This window comes from Acomys russatus, chromosome 16, assembly GCF_903995435.1.
Source record: "Acomys russatus chromosome 16, mAcoRus1.1, whole genome shotgun sequence".
NCBI lineage: Eukaryota > Metazoa > Chordata > Mammalia > Rodentia > Muridae > Acomys > Acomys russatus.
In genome coordinates, this window is record NC_067152.1 from 22658663 (window position 1) to 22674928 (window position 16266).

Genomic DNA, 16266 nt, shown 5'->3' on the forward strand with positions numbered 1-16266 from the left:
CCCAACAGCCCCCAACTACAGCCTGCGCCGCCGCCGCCGCCTCAAAATTCAATAAAATGAGCTCTTATTTCGTCAACTCACTGTTCTCCAAATACAAAACCGGGGAGTCCCTGCGCCCCAATTATTATGACTGCGGCTTCGCCCAGGACCTGGGCGGCCGACCCACCGTGGTGTACGGTCCCAGCAGCGGCGGCAGCTTCCAGCACCCGTCGCAAATTCAGGAGTTCTACCACGGGCCATCATCGCTGTCCACGGCTCCCTACCAGCAGAACCCGTGCGCCGTGGCGTGCCACGGGGACCCCGGCAACTTCTACGGCTACGACCCACTGCAGCGCCAGAGCCTGTTCGGTGCGCAGGATCCAGACCTGGTGCAGTACGCAGACTGCAAGCTTGCGGCCGCCAGCGGCCTAGGAGAAGAGGCCGAGGGGTCTGAACAGAGCCCGTCACCCACACAGCTCTTCCCCTGGATGCGCCCTCAAGGTGAGCTCCTGTCGGGCCTGCCGGGGTAGGAAGGAGCCAGAAGGGTCCCAGGCCAGCCTGTGGGAGGGGGGAGGGCGGCGTTGAGAGGCTGGGAAGGCTAGGAGCATCTTTTGCTGCTAGAGGACTTGTGGGGCTCTTTCCAATCAGCTACCTTCTCCGTTCCCACTTTCTTTTCTTTTTTCCCCCTTTTCTTTAAGCTTCCTTTGAAGGGGGGGGGGAAGCACTAACTGAATTTCCTGAATCCATAAATTCCTCACCCTCCTTTACTTTTCTTTCTCCCCCCCTTTCCCCTTTTACTGTTTTATGGGGGCTGTGGAGAAAGAGTGGTGGGAGTGGGGGCGCTCAACGTTTGCACTTCTCAATTGCTTTATAGTTTAATTACCCTGAAGAAACTTTTCTTCTGGGGCAGAGGCTCTGGGGGCTTTTCAAGGTGGGTTCGTGGTCCCCACTCTGGCTTTTTATTCTTACCCCTTCACATCCTTCCTCCTAAACTTTATGGCACTTTTAATATATTTGAGCCCCCCACCCACTCTGGTTCTAGTTACCAGGGAAAGGGGCTCTTCTTTTATGGCCCCCCGCACATTCAGAGCTGTCTAGTCCCCCCTCGGCCCCCCCTCTCTGATGACCGCGGCCTCCCCGCGCCCCCTCCCGCCCCCGCATAAGGGTCCCCTGCCCTTATTATGCTGGTCTCCTAGGCTGGTTCACGAATCTTCCAACCTTCTCTGTCTCTGCCCCCTCCCCCACCCTTCCCCTCTGTCTCGCCCTTTTTCCCCCATTCCCAGCAGCCGCCGGACGCAGGCGAGGCCGCCAGACCTACAGCCGCTACCAGACTCTGGAGCTGGAGAAGGAGTTCCTATTTAATCCCTATCTGACTCGCAAGCGGAGGATCGAGGTATCGCACGCGTTGGGACTGACAGAGAGACAGGTCAAAATCTGGTTCCAGAACCGGAGAATGAAGTGGAAAAAGGAAAACAACAAAGATAAGTTTCCCAGCAGTAAATGCGAGCAGGAGGAGCTGGAGAAAGAGAAGCTGGAGCGAGCGCCAGAGACCGCCGAGCAGGGCGATGCGCAGAAGGGTGACAAGAAATAGGCTCCAGTTGGGACTGCTTGGGCCGGGGCTTGCCCGCACGTCTGCCGGTCCCTCCCGCGACCACGCCGCCGCCGCCGCCGCCCGACCCCCCGCCTCCGAGAGCTCTGGTCCCGCAAGCCGAGCCAGGAGCTGGGCCTCCCACCGCAGCGTCCCCCGCCGCGCCAGTCCCCGCTAGTGGTAGTATCTCGTAATAGCTTCTGTGTGTGAGCTACCGTGGATCTCCTTCCCTTCTCTTGGGGGCTGGGGGGAAAAAAAAAAGAAAAGGATTTTAAGCAAGGACTCCCTCGTCCTGAGAGGGTGATCGACTGCGGCCTGGCAGAATCCCCTCGCCCCCTCCCCATGTAAAAAAAAAAAGCCTCCTTGTGCAATGGTCTTTTTTTTTTCTTTGAACGTGCTTCTTTGTAAATGACCGAGGTACCGATTTCTGCTAAGTTCTCCCAACAACATGAAACTGCCTATTCACACCGTAATTCTTTCTGTCTCCCCCTCACTTTCTCTCTTTCTCTCTCTCTCTTTCTCTCACCGCGTCCTCATCTTTCCTCGCAACCCCCCCCCCCCCCCCCGCTGCCCTCCCTAGCTCGCTGGCTTTCTCTCTTGCTTCTCTCTTTTCCTCCTTTCCCCCATCCCCCCCTTTGGTTTGACAATTTCGTCTTAAGTGTTTCTCAAAAGAGATTACTTTAGTTAGCATGCGCGCTGTGAGCAGTTGTTAAAAGTGTTCTTAGGTTTTACTGTGAAGAGTACCCTGTATCCGTGAATTGCTTTATGGGGGGGAGGGAGGGCTAATTATATATTTTGTTGTTCCTCTATACTTTGTTCTGTTGTCTGCGCCTGAAAAGGGCGGAAGAGTTACAATAAAGTTTACAAGCGAGAACCCGAGATTGGCCCGGGCCAGCGCTCCTCATTCGCTCCTAGGCGCCTTGCAGGGTTTGGGGGGAGCTGGTCAGCAGGCTCCTGGGCCGGCCTAGGCTAGGTCGTAGAGAGGAGGGGGCGGGGGCTGAAAGCAGGTGGTGCGAGTCCCTGGGCCCATGGGCTGGGGTGGGGGTGAGGGAGGCGGCTGCACGTGATTGGTGGAGAGAGGATCAAGGGAGGGGAGCCAAGAGAAACCCCCCTCCCCTTGCGATCTGTGGCTGCTGGGCCCGGGAGACTCCAGTGCCCAGGCTGCTCCGGTGAAGAGATGTACCCAGGCTGGTGGCTAGCGTTCCCTGCCACTTCTCTCCCCTTTGTTTCCGCCTGTGTCCTAGGCGGGGTGGGGAGGGTGGGGGCTGGTGAAAAAGACGGAGTGCTGGGCTGCTGAGTTTACATTTCCATTTTTCTCGGACTTAGGTTGGGAAGCTGGAGCAGGGGGAAGAGGTTCCTCCCTACCTCCCCTCTCTGAGATATGATCACTTTCTCCCAGTTTCTAGGCCGCGGTTTGCCGCGGCCTTCCTTCCTTTGCCTCTGCCCCGCTGGCAGCCACGCTCCACTGAGTTAGGCATCCGCCTTCAGGAATCAGGAAAGCAGCGAGCCGGACCCAAGCCGCTCTCCTCCCTTCCTTTTTCTCCTTACCCCATTCCACTCTTCTTATTTTTGTCTATCTTTATATTGGCAACTCCTTTTTCCCCCCTTTAGTCACCAGAAATCTCAGCATCCAGCGCCAGTGGGTTGGATTCCTGCCTTAGGGGATGCCTTGATCCAGATCTAGTCTCTACAACTGGGGCGCTTAGAGACACCCGGAAGGCCAGTTTCGCCTCATGCCTCCCCTTGGGAGAACAGCATCAGCCCAGATGAATTAGCCCGAATTAATAAATACTCGGCCAGTACCCACGCAGCACGTTGCACACATTCAATCCCTGCGTCTGTCTCTTGCTCTGTAACCGGCTGGGGGAAATGGGGGGGGGTGACAACACGGATCGCTCAGACGTTATTTATTTTCTCTTGCGCTCAATTCCTTCCTCCCCAAATCTCGCCTGCAAGCTGCCTCCAGCCCGCGGGGGTCGACAGCGGCCCTTGAGCCCCCAGCCTCAATCCTCAGGGCCCGGCCTTCCCATTCATTATTGATCATATTTTATAAATCCAACGCCACACAATTTTTTCCACATTACTGGGAGCCTCCGGGAGGCCGTCAGATCATTGGCCGAGGGGATATCACGTGGGCCGGGGTCACGTGGTCCGAAGAGGAAAAAGGGGGTCCTTTTTGGTGTAAATCTGGACTCTAATTCTGTAATATATCAAGGAATCTCGTAAAACCGACACTAAAACGTCCCTGACTACAAATCATCTGGCCAAATTATGAGTTCATTGTATTATGCGAATGCTTTATTTTCTAAATATCCAGCCGCAAGTTCGGTTTTCGCTCCAGGAGCCTTCCCCGAACAAACTTCTTGCGCCTTTGCCTCCAACCCCCAGCGCCCGGGCTATGGAGCAGGTCCGGGCGCCCCGTTCTCCGCCTCGGTGCAGGGCCTGTACTCTGGCGGGGGTGGCATGGCGGGCCAGAGCGCGGCCGGCGTCTACGCGGCCGGCTACGGGCTCGAACCGAGTTCCTTCAACATGCACTGCGCGCCTTTTGAGCAGAACCTCTCCGGGGTGTGTCCGGGCGACCCCGCCAAGGCGGCTGGCGCCAAGGAGCAGAGGGACTCGGACTTGGCGGCCGAGAGTAACTTCCGGATCTACCCCTGGATGCGAAGCTCAGGTAACGCCGCGTACTGAGCGGTCCAGAGCCGCAACGTCCGGGCCACATTGCCCAGAAGGGCCCCCTTCCTTGCAGGGCACCCTTCTCTGTGTACAGGGTACTCCCCAGCTGCAGATCGGCCATTGCCAGGCCGTTTAAGTCTGGGCTGGGACCCCGCGCGCCGCCCCCACCCTCAGTTTTGTTCGGTGCTCTCAGGCCCTGGCGGATCTCTTTTTGCCGACGCCATAGCGCTCAAAGCCCCCAGCCCGCCCCCAACCCTTCCTCCGGGCCTTTTAGCTTTAAATATTTATCAGCAGAGCCGGCACGGGCTGGAGACGAGGCCGTTTGTCTTGCCTAGGAAGGCTGGGGTGTGCAGAGAATAGCCATTAGGGTCTCTCTCCTCTCTCCCCCACTCCTTCCCTGCCTGAAAGCTCAGTTCTGGGTGTGTCTCCCCCACCCCAAGCCCAGCTTGGATAAGATGTGGAGGAGGGGGCCATGGCGCTAAGCCGTTCTCCCCTCCCCCTTCCTTTCCAGCCAACCCTGCTCCCCCATTATTCCCATCAGGACAATTAGAGGTGGGCTCTAGAGGCCTGGCTGGAGGAGGGGGGTACAGAAGAGATGAGGACCCAGCCAGAGAGAGGACACAGATGAGGACACAGAGCCAGAAAGAGGTGAAGGGAGTTAGTCTGAGACCCAGAGTGATGAATCTCCTGACCCCTACCGCCCCTGGTGCACTTAGGAGGGCGGGCTGAAAAAGAGGCAGAGGCCTTCAGAGAGAGCATGGCTTTTTCAGGTGTCTTTTCCAGGGCCCTGTGGACCCCTGGGGGTGGGGTGGGGGGACAACAATTAAGTTTGGAGGCATCACTCCAAAAAGATGCATCTCCTCTTTGGGGGGTGGGGTGGGGGGCTAAGACTCCATGGAACCAAATTAAGACTTACGTAGAAACCATAAGATACCAAGGCCTCTTTCCATAAAAGGTTTCTTTCAAAACACACCCTCACAACTCCCTTCCTTACATTTCCCGATGGCAGATGGGCTTGGACACCAACTCCAAGGCTCAGAAGACCCAAGGTGGGTCAGAGACTCTCAGACTCACCAGGGTTGTGGGGCCATGAGCAAACCAGTTCTCACACAGAGGGTATTGGTGTTCATGCCTTCTGATACCTGTAATGGAACTGACTCTCCAGTTGGTGTATCAAGCCCTTTCCCCCCCACACCCCCTGCCTTTTCCCTCATAAACATTTCAGTTTGGCTTATAGCTGATTTGAAAGTTAGGTCCTTCGCAGCCCTTCCTCTCTCCCGTCTCCTTCCCAAGAGGGCTGATACCAGCAGCTCTGCAGAGTTTCCTCAGGCTTCTGGACCTAAGCTGGAAGTTCTCAGATGACCTTCAACCCCACCACAGGAATCTCCACCTTCCTCTCTCTCTCACATAGGCCATGGGCTTTCCTTTCTTCTTTGCATTCCTGGGGAGGCACAAAGATTGTCTCAGACAACTAGGTGGTCTGGGCAGGAAGGCAGGCAGGGAGCCAGGCCTTGCTTGATACTTACTGGCCAAGGGGACACCAGAAGGCAGGCAGCTGCTGTAGACTAATAATTCCAAGGTCTGAGAAAATCAAACTCTTGCCTCGTCCCCATCCCAGGACAGGCTTGGGGGTGGGGGTGGGGGGGACTGGGCCTATGAGGCTCTTTTTGCTTCTTTTCTTCACAGACTAGGACTGGCGTCCTCTTCTAGCTAGGAACACAAATATGGCTTCCCTGAATCCCGTACTTCAAAGGTAGAACTTGGAGCTCCTGGCCCCAGAGAGTAACAGGATTAATTTGCCCCCCCCCCCATTCTATGCTAGTCCCTTAGGAATAGAGCTTCCAGGAGGCAGCAGCTGAGACCTACCTGGTGTCCAGAAGCTCCGAGCTGAGGAAACCACCCTTCAATGGACGCTAGGGCTATCTGGTGTGGTAGGGCTGGTCTGTAAACCCAGCACACAGCACTTGGGAGGCCGAGTCAGGATGGTTGGCATCCGTTTGAAGCCAGTCAGAGGCAAGACCCCATTTGAAAAACAAAACAACTCTTGTGGGCACAAACACACAACATACACGCATAGGAAAAGAAGAAAAGAAAACAAATGTTTGCCTTGAGAAGCTGGGCATTTTTATTTTCTGCACATGGCAGTGAAAGGGCTTAATTTGGTTCCAGCAATGTGGGTTGTTGTTTTTCCCCTTAAACATCTAACCACCTAGGAAGGAGGTTGGAATTCTCTTGGTGTTTTTCACACACGGATTCATTCTCTCCCCCCCCCCGTCCCTCCCCCACCCCTCCTAAATACTGTGAGTAGGGACTGACCGAAAGCGGGGCCGACAGACCTACACTCGCTACCAGACCCTGGAGCTGGAGAAGGAATTTCACTACAACCGCTACCTGACCCGGCGCCGGCGCATCGAGATCGCGCACGCGCTCTGCCTCACCGAAAGACAGATCAAGATCTGGTTTCAGAACCGGCGCATGAAATGGAAAAAGGAGAATAAAACCTCAGGCTCCGGGGTCACTGGCCAGGACAAGGCAGAAGCCGAGGAGGAAGAGGAGGAGGAAGAGTGAGGGACAGAGAAAGTGAAGAGGAGGAGAGAAAAGAGGGGGAGAACCCAATTCTGGGAACTGAAGCACGAAAACTCAAATAAGGGGGAAAACTCTATTTAAATGAAGCAGTTTAAAATAAAATAGGGAGAGAGATGGGTGAAACTTGGGTTCCTCAACATTGTAAAAAAAAAAAATACTACCTATGGGAAAGCGTGTCTGTTTTTGTACAGTATGGGAGGACGTTATCTACCTGCTCGGTGGCTTTCTGGAATGTGCCTCTTCTTTTCTATGTTGCTAGTAAGGTCTTTGTAGAATCTTGCTGTTTTGTAAGCCTTCTTTGAAGCTGTCTTTGTGAATTGTGGTTCCGGATGAACAGATTAGCTCGTGGTCCCCTGCCTACCCCACACTTCCCCGTAGCAGCACTACAAGGGCCTTAGGGAGCCCCGAGGACCCACTAGCTTCTGTGTCTGGTGCACTTGGCTGCTGATCCTGGCTCCTACCCGTGGGCCTCTTTCTGTGTATCTGAAAGGATGGAAAATAAAACAGAATTTAAAATCAACGGATGCAGTATTTCCTGTCTCCCTATGGCTGAGGGAGGGGTGGGGAAATCAAGGTTGGTAGCAGGTGGGTTTCCCAGAGCCCCTCTGCTGGCCTTGTTAGTCTGTGCTGAGTTTGCTCTTATTTTCCAGATGCCCTTGCTATGGAGACGGCCAGCTAATGAACCCCCATATCTCACACACACACACACACACACACACAACACACACACCCCACACACACCTTTTATACTTTCCCAAGACACATAATTTCCATATTTACAAGCTGTCAGTACACAAATGTATACACAGTTACAGTCACAAATAAACATAGACATCCATAGATTGACAAATATACACACAGGCTTTCACACATGCCCCCACCCCACCCCAGCCCCGCTCCATGCCCAGAACACATGCATTCACTTTCACACACACTCACAAGTTACGACACATTCACAGGCACTCACAGACACATTGATACACACCAATGTCCATTTACACATTGGCTTCTAAACAGAGACTAACATTTGCCCTCAAGTAAATACATCCATGGGACCATATGCTCAGTCACACACATAAAACATACAACCCCAAATTTAACTGCTTCCAGTTTCACAAACACCTTTTCTTGTCCAGGCCTTTAAATGAGACTATGAAATCCGAGCCTGGTGACCAACCACAAATACAGTGATAAAATCCAAAATGGTAAGCCTCAAAAAGAGACATGGTAGGAAAACGAAGGGTAGACACCCCATCCATTCTACCTCTGGAGAGGCTTGGGCAAAGGCCAGGATGGCTGGTAGAGGCCTCTTAGCCTGCCCAGAGCAAACATAGCTTTCCGCTCAGTCGGCAAACATTTTCCTACGTCAGAGTGATTCCTTGATTTTATTTCAATATATTTTTTACTTTATGTGCTAAAATCTATTTCTTTCTGAATTGACATGGATGACCCATATGAAACTTTAAAGTGGGAGAGAAAAACCAGTGCCATGCCTGAGTCAGAGCAGAGTTTACCGGGCTGGAGTGGCCGCAGCAGTGGCCGCAGCGAGCTTGGCAGCGCAGGCCACCAAGGCTTCCTCTGTGCTGTTCAGCCTGCTCTTGAGTGCTGCCAACCTGGAATATTCTGAGGAGCACACACACAGAGAGGGGGAAGAAGAAGAAGAAAAAAATTTTTTTTACAAAGGAGATTATTTCGTTTTCTTCATTTGATCACCAGACGCTCAACCTAAAAGATTGAGTTTTTTTAAACCTAGAAAAATAGAGTGAATTATTATTAATTCTTTGTAAATCCTTACTTGTTGGACAAATCCCTAAACAACAGTGTCTTTTTTACACCCAGACTTGAGGTGCTGATTTTTAAATATTTATTCGTTTACAAACCCTTGACTGTTAAAAGAATACTATGTGAAGACGAAAGGGTTTGAGAAAGGTGGTTGGTTTCCAGAATAATCCGCTTAATTTGAATTTGTGAAAAAGGGACCTTAAAACCCGGGGCTTCAATTTGTAAGAAAAGGGCCTTAAAACCTGAGCCTTCAATTTGTAAGAAAAGGTACGGGGCGCGGGCTGGGGGGTGGGGGTGGCGGGGAGCGCGGTAGTAGTGGCCACAACAACCCCTGAAGAGCGCGCGGATTTCTCCTAGGGTGGTGTTTAGGCTGGAGAGGCCGCGATCTGGCTTTTCCCTCCCCCAGTTTTTGAGGTGCTGAGGTGCAGAGTCTGCTTGTTAGACTACTAAGCTTGGGCTCCATCCAGTACACCTTCCCTCCCGAGGCAAAAATTAGACCCTGTGGGCCGACCCCCCCCCCCTACACACACACCTGCAATGCTGCAAGCCTCACAGGTGGGGGAAATCTCACAGTCTCTAGAGTTAGGAATGGGGGGGGCGTGTTCAGAGGAGGAGGAGAGGGGGTTACAGGAGCTTTCTTTCTTTCTTTTTTCTTTTTCTTTTTCTTTCTTTCTTTCTTTTTTTTTTTCTTTTTTCTTTTCTTTTCTTTTTTTTTTTTTTTTTTTTTTTTTTTGCCACGATACAGCAGAGAGCAGCTTCCAGCACCGACTGTAGCTCTCACCTCACCCTCCTATTGCCTCAGGACAGTCCCATGTGGAAGATTGGGGGGGGATTTTTTTTTTTTTTTTTTACTATAAAAGACAGGCAGAGTTCTCGAGGAAAACGAGGAGGTTCCAGAGAAAACCCCGGTTCTAGCTGAACCTTTATGGCTTCTCCACCCTGAATTTTTGCACCCCAAATCTCACCCTGTCTCAGATTGGGGTTTCTCTGAAAAGAGAAGGGGAAGAAAAGAAGATGGCGACCGAGGAAAGGGTTGCTGGTGGAGCGGCCATGAAGAAATGCAATAAATTCCTTGTTGTTTTATGAAAATTTACAACTTTGTGATAGAAGTTTATGAGTGGTTGAATCCAGCGATTGGCCAGCGCCGGTCATGTGGCCGGGCGATGGTGAACATGAACTTTCTATCATTTCCCTGGTGGTTATAATGCAGCATTCTTTTGGACACCACACCTAGGTCGGAGCACTGCCGTCCTTCAGGGCTCCGTCCAGCCTCTTGATATTTTTATCCTTCAATATCAGCTTGAGAGAGAGAGAGAGAGAGAGAGAGAGAGAGAGAGAGAGAGAGAGAGAGAGAGAGAGGAAGAGAGAGGGGGGAGAGAGAAGAGTGAGTGAGAGAGGGAAGGAGGGGTGGGAATTACACAAAAGAGAGAACCAAAAAATAATTTTTGATTCCTAAGTCAATTTGCTTGCTGATCTGGGATTTTTAGTCGCCATGAAAGGTAAACGGACAATCTGCCCAGGACTGCAGCCTGAGACCATTTTTCAAAGCCAGAACTTACTCCATTTTCTATGCAAATGTCAGAAAAGCGAAACAACCTCTCTCTCAAGTCTGAGAGAGGGAAACGACGGCTCTCAGGTTGGGACAATATTATCTGGAAGCTGAAGAAGAAACCGAACGCTCCTTTTTCCCCCCCTCCCTCCCCACCTTTTGAATCCGGAGGGGGAAAAAAAACGCCCCACAAAACCCCAAGTTCTGCAAAGGTAAGAGAGATTCTACAATTCTTATTCTTTTGCATCGGTTTTTTTTTTTTTTTGCAGGGGGTGGGGCTTAGGCTTTTCTCCCTCCTCCACCCCCCATCTCAAGACCGGGTTGAACCCCACCTCTGGGTGCTGCTGGGAGAGGCTTCCCAAGGAAATTCTATGGTGGAGAGAGGGGTGGCTGCTTCCTGGAGGGGGAGCGGCTGCAGGGAAGATGGGGGGAGGAGGAACGGAAAAGGGCCTCTGAGGCCAGTTTTATGTTGCCGTTTTAGCTAGGAGAGAGCTCCAGAGAGGGGCCTGCGAAAGAGAGAGTGGGGAGGGGGTGTCTGGGCTACAGCCACGTTGGCCAGTTGCTCTGACCCTTGCGGGGGGGGGGGTTGTGCTCACCTCCCTCCACCTCTCCCTGGCCCTGGCCTCCCGCGATTGCCGGGTTGTAGTCCTCTTAGCCAGTGTGGATAGCAGCGATTTCCCGGCTGCATTGGCACGAGGGGCGGTGGCGCTGAGGGACGTCCTGGTCTCTGTAGGGCCTGGAATCTCCGCAAAGGCCAGCCGAGGGCGAGGAGGCAGCTAGAGTGACATTTTTTACAGAGAAATGTTCGCTATCTTCCTTCGGAGATATTTCTGAAATGAAAGGGTTGTGGGTGAAAGACCCCAAAGCAAGGGAGACACCCCAGGAAACTAGCCGGAGAACGCCCAGGTCTCTTGCCACTCCCGCCAGCCCGAGGGAGCCTCGTCTGCAGGGAGAGAGTTTTGTGATTTTAATGCGGTAGGTTAAAATCTGTTGGTCTGTGTGTGATTGATTCTGCTACTGTGTTTTATTGCTGTAGGATGTATGGATTTTGGTGAAGAAAAATGCATATCTGATATGGAGACGTTTCAAACTTTCCTAGGTTCAAATGTGGATGTGAAGAGATTTTAGCATGTTGTTTCAGGCATGTACACAAAAATCCATTTGGTATATGTGTGTGTGTTGGGGGTGGGTAAAAAAACAAAAAGAAAAAGATACATAACCAGAGAACCCAGTGGTGTGAGCTAGGAGGCTGAGTTCAGAGATAAGTCCTATCTCTCAGCGCCCAATATTTGTTCCTAGCTTCCTGAGGGTGGGGCAAGCGGAGAGATCTGTCTGGTATCAGACAGATTCCTAAAGTAGCTAGTAGGGTTCAGGTCGGCTGGTGAGAGCTAAGAAACGAGGTGAAGGGTCTCTAGGAAAGCTACATGTAGAGAGAGAAGTGACTTTGGGCGTGAAGGGCGGGACACATTGTGAATTAGTTTGGTTTGCATGAATAGAGATTGGCTGCCTTCCTGTTTCTTAAAAGCCTATGCAAGGTGGTTGAGGCTCAGGCTTTGATTGTCTGGGATTTTAGGATCCGAGGCGAGTGTGAGGGTACATTTGGCCTCCTGAGCTATTCGGAAAAGGAGCCATAGCCACTTGTGGCACAAGACTGGGGCTTCCTGGGAGCCCAGATTTAAAAAAAAAAAGCTCTAGAGACACAGGCCTGGACTGGCTCACTGAGACACCATGGCTTCATAGCAAGAGAAATGACTCGCCGACATCTCGGACGCTCGGACCCTATTTGCGGCGGAAATATTTCCCCAAACCCACTCAAGCTAAAGGTCTTTTCCTCCTGTAGTCTCGGTGGGTTATAAATCGTCCTTCAAACAGTTTCCTCTGACCCAAATTATGCAGTTTGCTGCCATCTACCGTCCGTTCTGGGATAGGCGGGCTTTGGCACAGCAAGCGGCTCGACACTCTCCGAGCCCTGTGTGTTTGCTTGGAGCCCATGCTGCGCGCGGTTCGGTGGGATTCCGGTCCACGCTGATGCTTTCTACAGCATCTTAGTCCCCGGGTGTAGATTAGAAAGCAGAAAGAGTCTCTTGTCGCATTATCCTCAACCTTCTCCCATCTCCTGTACACCCTTACTCATTCCAGCCACAAACCTGGAGGCTGTTGAGAGGAGCAATACTACAACCCACGGGCAGGGGGTACTGAACCAAAGGGTTGAGGGTTCAGACCCACGACCCCCACCCATCACCACCTAAAACACGAGACACGATTGGGGGGGCCGATGGAGAGGTGTGAAGCCAAATCTGTTCAAGGTGTATTTAATTTTCTTCTCAGCCAAGGGAGGGGGCCCCGTCAAGGGAGGCGCCGACCAGGCAGTTCCACTCGGTTGTCAAAAGACAAACCCAGTCTGTGTTCTTCCCGTTGGTTTGTGGGTTTTGCCAATTCCTAAGCTGGCAGAGTCCGTGGTGAAGGAGTCGAACTGAGTTTTCTGGAAACTGTTGGTGTTTGCCAGTGGGTGTTGGTCCCCTCCCCCATTCTCGATCGTTTCTAGCGAAATCGACGCAAAAAAAAAAAAAAAACTTTGATGGAAAATTGGGAAGGAGAAGATATCTTTAAAGAACCCAAACTGCTGTAATTTCCGTTCCTGCGGACCCCTTACACTCGGCTAGCGGAACCGCTTTCCCAGAAGGGGGTTGATGAGGGCGGGGTGCGCGCCTCCGCTGCGGCGTTGGAGTCTTGGCCCCAGTCTCACCGGTTACTGATTAGCTCGGGCTTTCAAGCTGTAGGCGGAAGCTCTGGCTGCTCCTTTCAAGGTGCTGTAGCCCCCGCTCTTGGGCGGGGGCTCCAGGAAATTGCCTGCGGTGCCAGGCTGGCTAAGGTGTTACTAAGGTCTGGCTGGGAGCTGAGGATCTAGGGGCTGTGTAGTGCTGGGGGTGGGGGTACACACCACCGCCGCTACCCAGCGCCCTAGACGCCTCTGGACTCTAAGCCTCCGAAGCTGATCTTTAAGCTTTTTTTTTTCCCCCTTGTGGAGAGTAGCTTTCTGGCGGCTGGGTGGCCCAGCTTAGTGAGTCGCTCTGCGGGAGGCCTCGAGGGGTCTGGCAGGAAGGTCTGGGGCCCTCCCAATTTTTTTTCTTTTGGGCAACCAGAAGGAAACATAGGGAGGTGAAGTCAAGCTACTACAGGGCTTGAACCACTTTGGGGGGGGGGAGCTCTTAGGATAAAGATGAAGCGAAGGCGAGGAGGGAAGGATCGTCTTCTCCTCCTAGAAGATCAGAGAGAATGCCGCTCATTTGCATAATGGAAATGAGGTCTTTGTACCTCGGTTTGGACCAGCCGATTTTAGGGCAGAGTGTCCAAGTTAAAGAGCCTTTTTCCAATCTGTAGAAGCTATCACATTGTACCACTGGGAAACATCAGAATTCAGGGGGAGAATTGGGTTTGAGAGATTTTTTTCACCCTCCCCCCACCCCAGGTGAAGTTGGGGGTGGAATAGGGAGAAAGCACCCACTATCCAAGGAGGATTTTGTGTCTTAGGGGAAACAGGAAGCCTAGATATTGTCTCACCTCCTCCTCACACAGGCAAACGCCATTCCTAAGATTACCTTCCAGAGATTTTCACTCCTGAGCTGAACATGCTTAGGCAACATTTCTCTGGGAGCTGGAATGTGCCTGCTCACCCACGGGACTGCAGGCTCAAAGCACAGAAAATCACAATTATAAATCCTGCCTGTGGGGTATCAGGACAATTCCACTGATGTGTACTCAAGACTTGGTATATATTTACATCCCTCCCCTCTGTGAATGAGGGAGCAAGAACCCTGACGGAGAACTGGCTGGTGCCTGCTGTGTATTTACATATTTCCCAGTGGAGACAGACAAACTGAGGAGGATAGAATCACAGACAGATCTGCAGAGATCTGGCTCCAGAAACCAGAGGTCTCTGGCCCAGCTCTGCCTGCCTGCTCTTTTTCCCAAACAAACGGATCAGATGAATAAACGCTCATAAATACCTCTGGGCTTAGATAAGAGCGATGAGGCGCTATTTCCTTTCATGCCCGACTCCAGGCGCCCTGGCCCGGCCTGTAGTGGCTCCATCTTCAGACAAGCAACCTGCAGAGGTGAGGCTAATTCAGAGGGCTGCTACTTTAAAGGATAAGGCAATTATTTTCCCCCCACCCCCTCTTCTAGCACAGGAGAAAGCCTCCTCCCTCACCTCCTCTTTGACCATACTTTACACGGACAACTATACCGTATTTCCTATGATGAGGGCACTGTGACCGGGGAGAAAGGCCAAGGCCCAAGGCCCAGCCTCAGTGGCAAGATGGGGTGGTGGTGGGAAATGGGGCATTCTTCTGTGTCTTGTTTCCCTTCTTGAAATAGCCCCTAGTCCTCGCTCAGAACGGGCCTAGCCATTTCTAGATTGGAGCATTTATGATTTCTTCACCCTTAGGAGATTTGAGCTTCTTTTTAAAAAGGTGCTTACACACACACACACACACACACACACACACACACACACGGATTAAGGCTAAGAGAGGCACCCAGGGATGCTCATTTTCCCACAAAAGGGACAGCCTTGCAGTTGCTTTGAGTTCAAAGAGGTTCAGGGACCACTTTGCAGCCAAACCAATCCTCACTCTTGATGACCCATTCTCAGCCTTTCCCTGTTTCTGGTGGGCAGAGTTGGCCCACGAAAAGGGTACCCAATGAACAAGGCAGAGGTGGGCCAGCCTGGTCCGACCTCAGACATCACCACCCTACACCCCAGTTCTTCCTGTAATCAGATTGGAAGGAAGGTTATCAAACTCTTCACTCGTTGGCCTGTGTGTACATTTTAGAATGTCAGAGATACATTGGGGTCCTCCAGCTTGAGAATCTGTCCTCATTTCTTTTGGATGAGTGAGAAAAAGAACACAGACATACTCTTTCGCTCCCAAGCTCTTACTGCAGCTAAGCAGGTGATACAAAACATAAGGCATTGGAGGGGGCTGGAAAGCGGCTGAGAAGCAAGAGGGGTGTGGGTGTTTGAGCTAGAGTGGACACACCAGCTGAGTCTCTAGGAGGACCTAGCAGCCAGAATTCCCTTCCCTTCTTACAAAACTAAATCTAAACCAAGTCTTGGAAAGGAATTTTCTGGGGGAAGGGGATTACTAATTTATAGAGAGCGCAGGGAAAGAGAGAGAGGTTCTTTTCAGTGGGCTCTCATCTTCTCTAATATGAGAGTCTGAGGACTCACATTTCTAAGATAATTTTTTTTCTTCTCTGCATCCAGATTTACTGATAACCTTGATTCTTTAAACACACACACACACACACACACACACACACACACACACACAACTGTAGCCAGGGGTTACTCTTACGTCATTTGGGGTGAGAGGTAAGGGCGGATTAAGTGGATTGAGTGGAGGCAGAGTGAGAGCTACAGGCAGATTAGAGATGCAAACAAGCAAAGTCACCTGGCTGGGGTAGCACCTTACCCCTCCACCCCATAATACCAAGTTTAGGGACTATTAGTTTCTTTCTCTAGGACCCCATTCTCAGTCAAGACTGCAACCAGGCCAGCTGAGCTGTTTTGGGACTGGCTTGCCAGAAGCTAGTAAGTAGCCTAGCAGAGCAGCCAGAGGGAGAAGCTGGCCCCACATACCCCTGGCATTTCCTTCCTCTGGGTCTTCTAGGCAGAGGGTTCTGCCTTGCCCTCTCTAACCTGGAGAGTTGTGTTGAAGCCTTGACAAGATAAACCTAAGCTTAAAATGTGGGGAGGCAGACCTGATAATCGGTACAAACGATTTTTCCAAACCTTCGAAGAAGGATGTTTCTTCCCACCCCCACCCCCGTTTCTAAAAGGAAGCAAATAAGCGGACAATTTTGCTTTCCTCTTTAGTAGCACAAGACCCTAGAAACAGACCTTTTTCCTTCATTCTTTCTCAACGATATCCGTGGGGATTTACCTAGCCTTCCTTTAAGGGACTGGGCCCATGCAATGCAGGGGTTAACTTTTCTGAAAACACAATTAACTTTTCCCTATTCCTGCGTGGGGTGGGGGGAGGGGTGTATTTATTTCATCACTGGGGAATAGGATGATCTCCATCTAAATGTTTTCTCCTCCCTC

At 51.7% G+C, this 16266-nt stretch overlaps 3 protein-coding genes across 4 annotated transcripts in view; all 3 read left to right on the top strand.

Moving 5' to 3' along the window:
* On the top strand, positions 1–1625 carry Hoxb8 (homeobox B8). Of its 2 annotated transcripts, none has more exons than XM_051158392.1 (2): positions 1–480; positions 1263–1625. In XM_051158392.1, exons 1-2 carry the CDS (start codon positions 57–59, stop codon positions 1568–1570), a joined length of 732 nt encoding a protein of 243 aa, XP_051014349.1. In that variant the 5' UTR covers positions 1–56; the 3' UTR covers positions 1571–1625. The 2 variants fall into 2 exon arrangements, with proteins under 2 accessions (XP_051014349.1, XP_051014350.1); XM_051158393.1 differs by having other exon boundaries at positions 1266–1625.
* Positions 1626–3458: 1833 nt separating this feature from the next.
* Hoxb7 (homeobox B7) lies at positions 3459–6912 on the top strand. The gene is made up of 2 exons (XM_051158395.1): positions 3459–4238; positions 6549–6912. The coding sequence occupies exons 1-2, from the start codon at positions 3839–3841 to the stop codon at positions 6806–6808; spliced, it is 660 nt and encodes a 219-aa protein (XP_051014352.1). The 5' UTR covers positions 3459–3838; the 3' UTR covers positions 6809–6912.
* A 3392-nt stretch (positions 6913–10304) lies between these two features.
* The window catches only part of Hoxb3 (homeobox B3), a 55168-nt gene continuing 49206 nt past the window's right edge, over positions 10305–16266 (top strand). The window contains exon 1 of the mRNA XM_051158385.1: positions 10305–10369. The gene's annotated coding sequence lies outside the window, so the exon portion shown is untranslated. The remainder of the gene's footprint in view (positions 10370–16266) is intronic.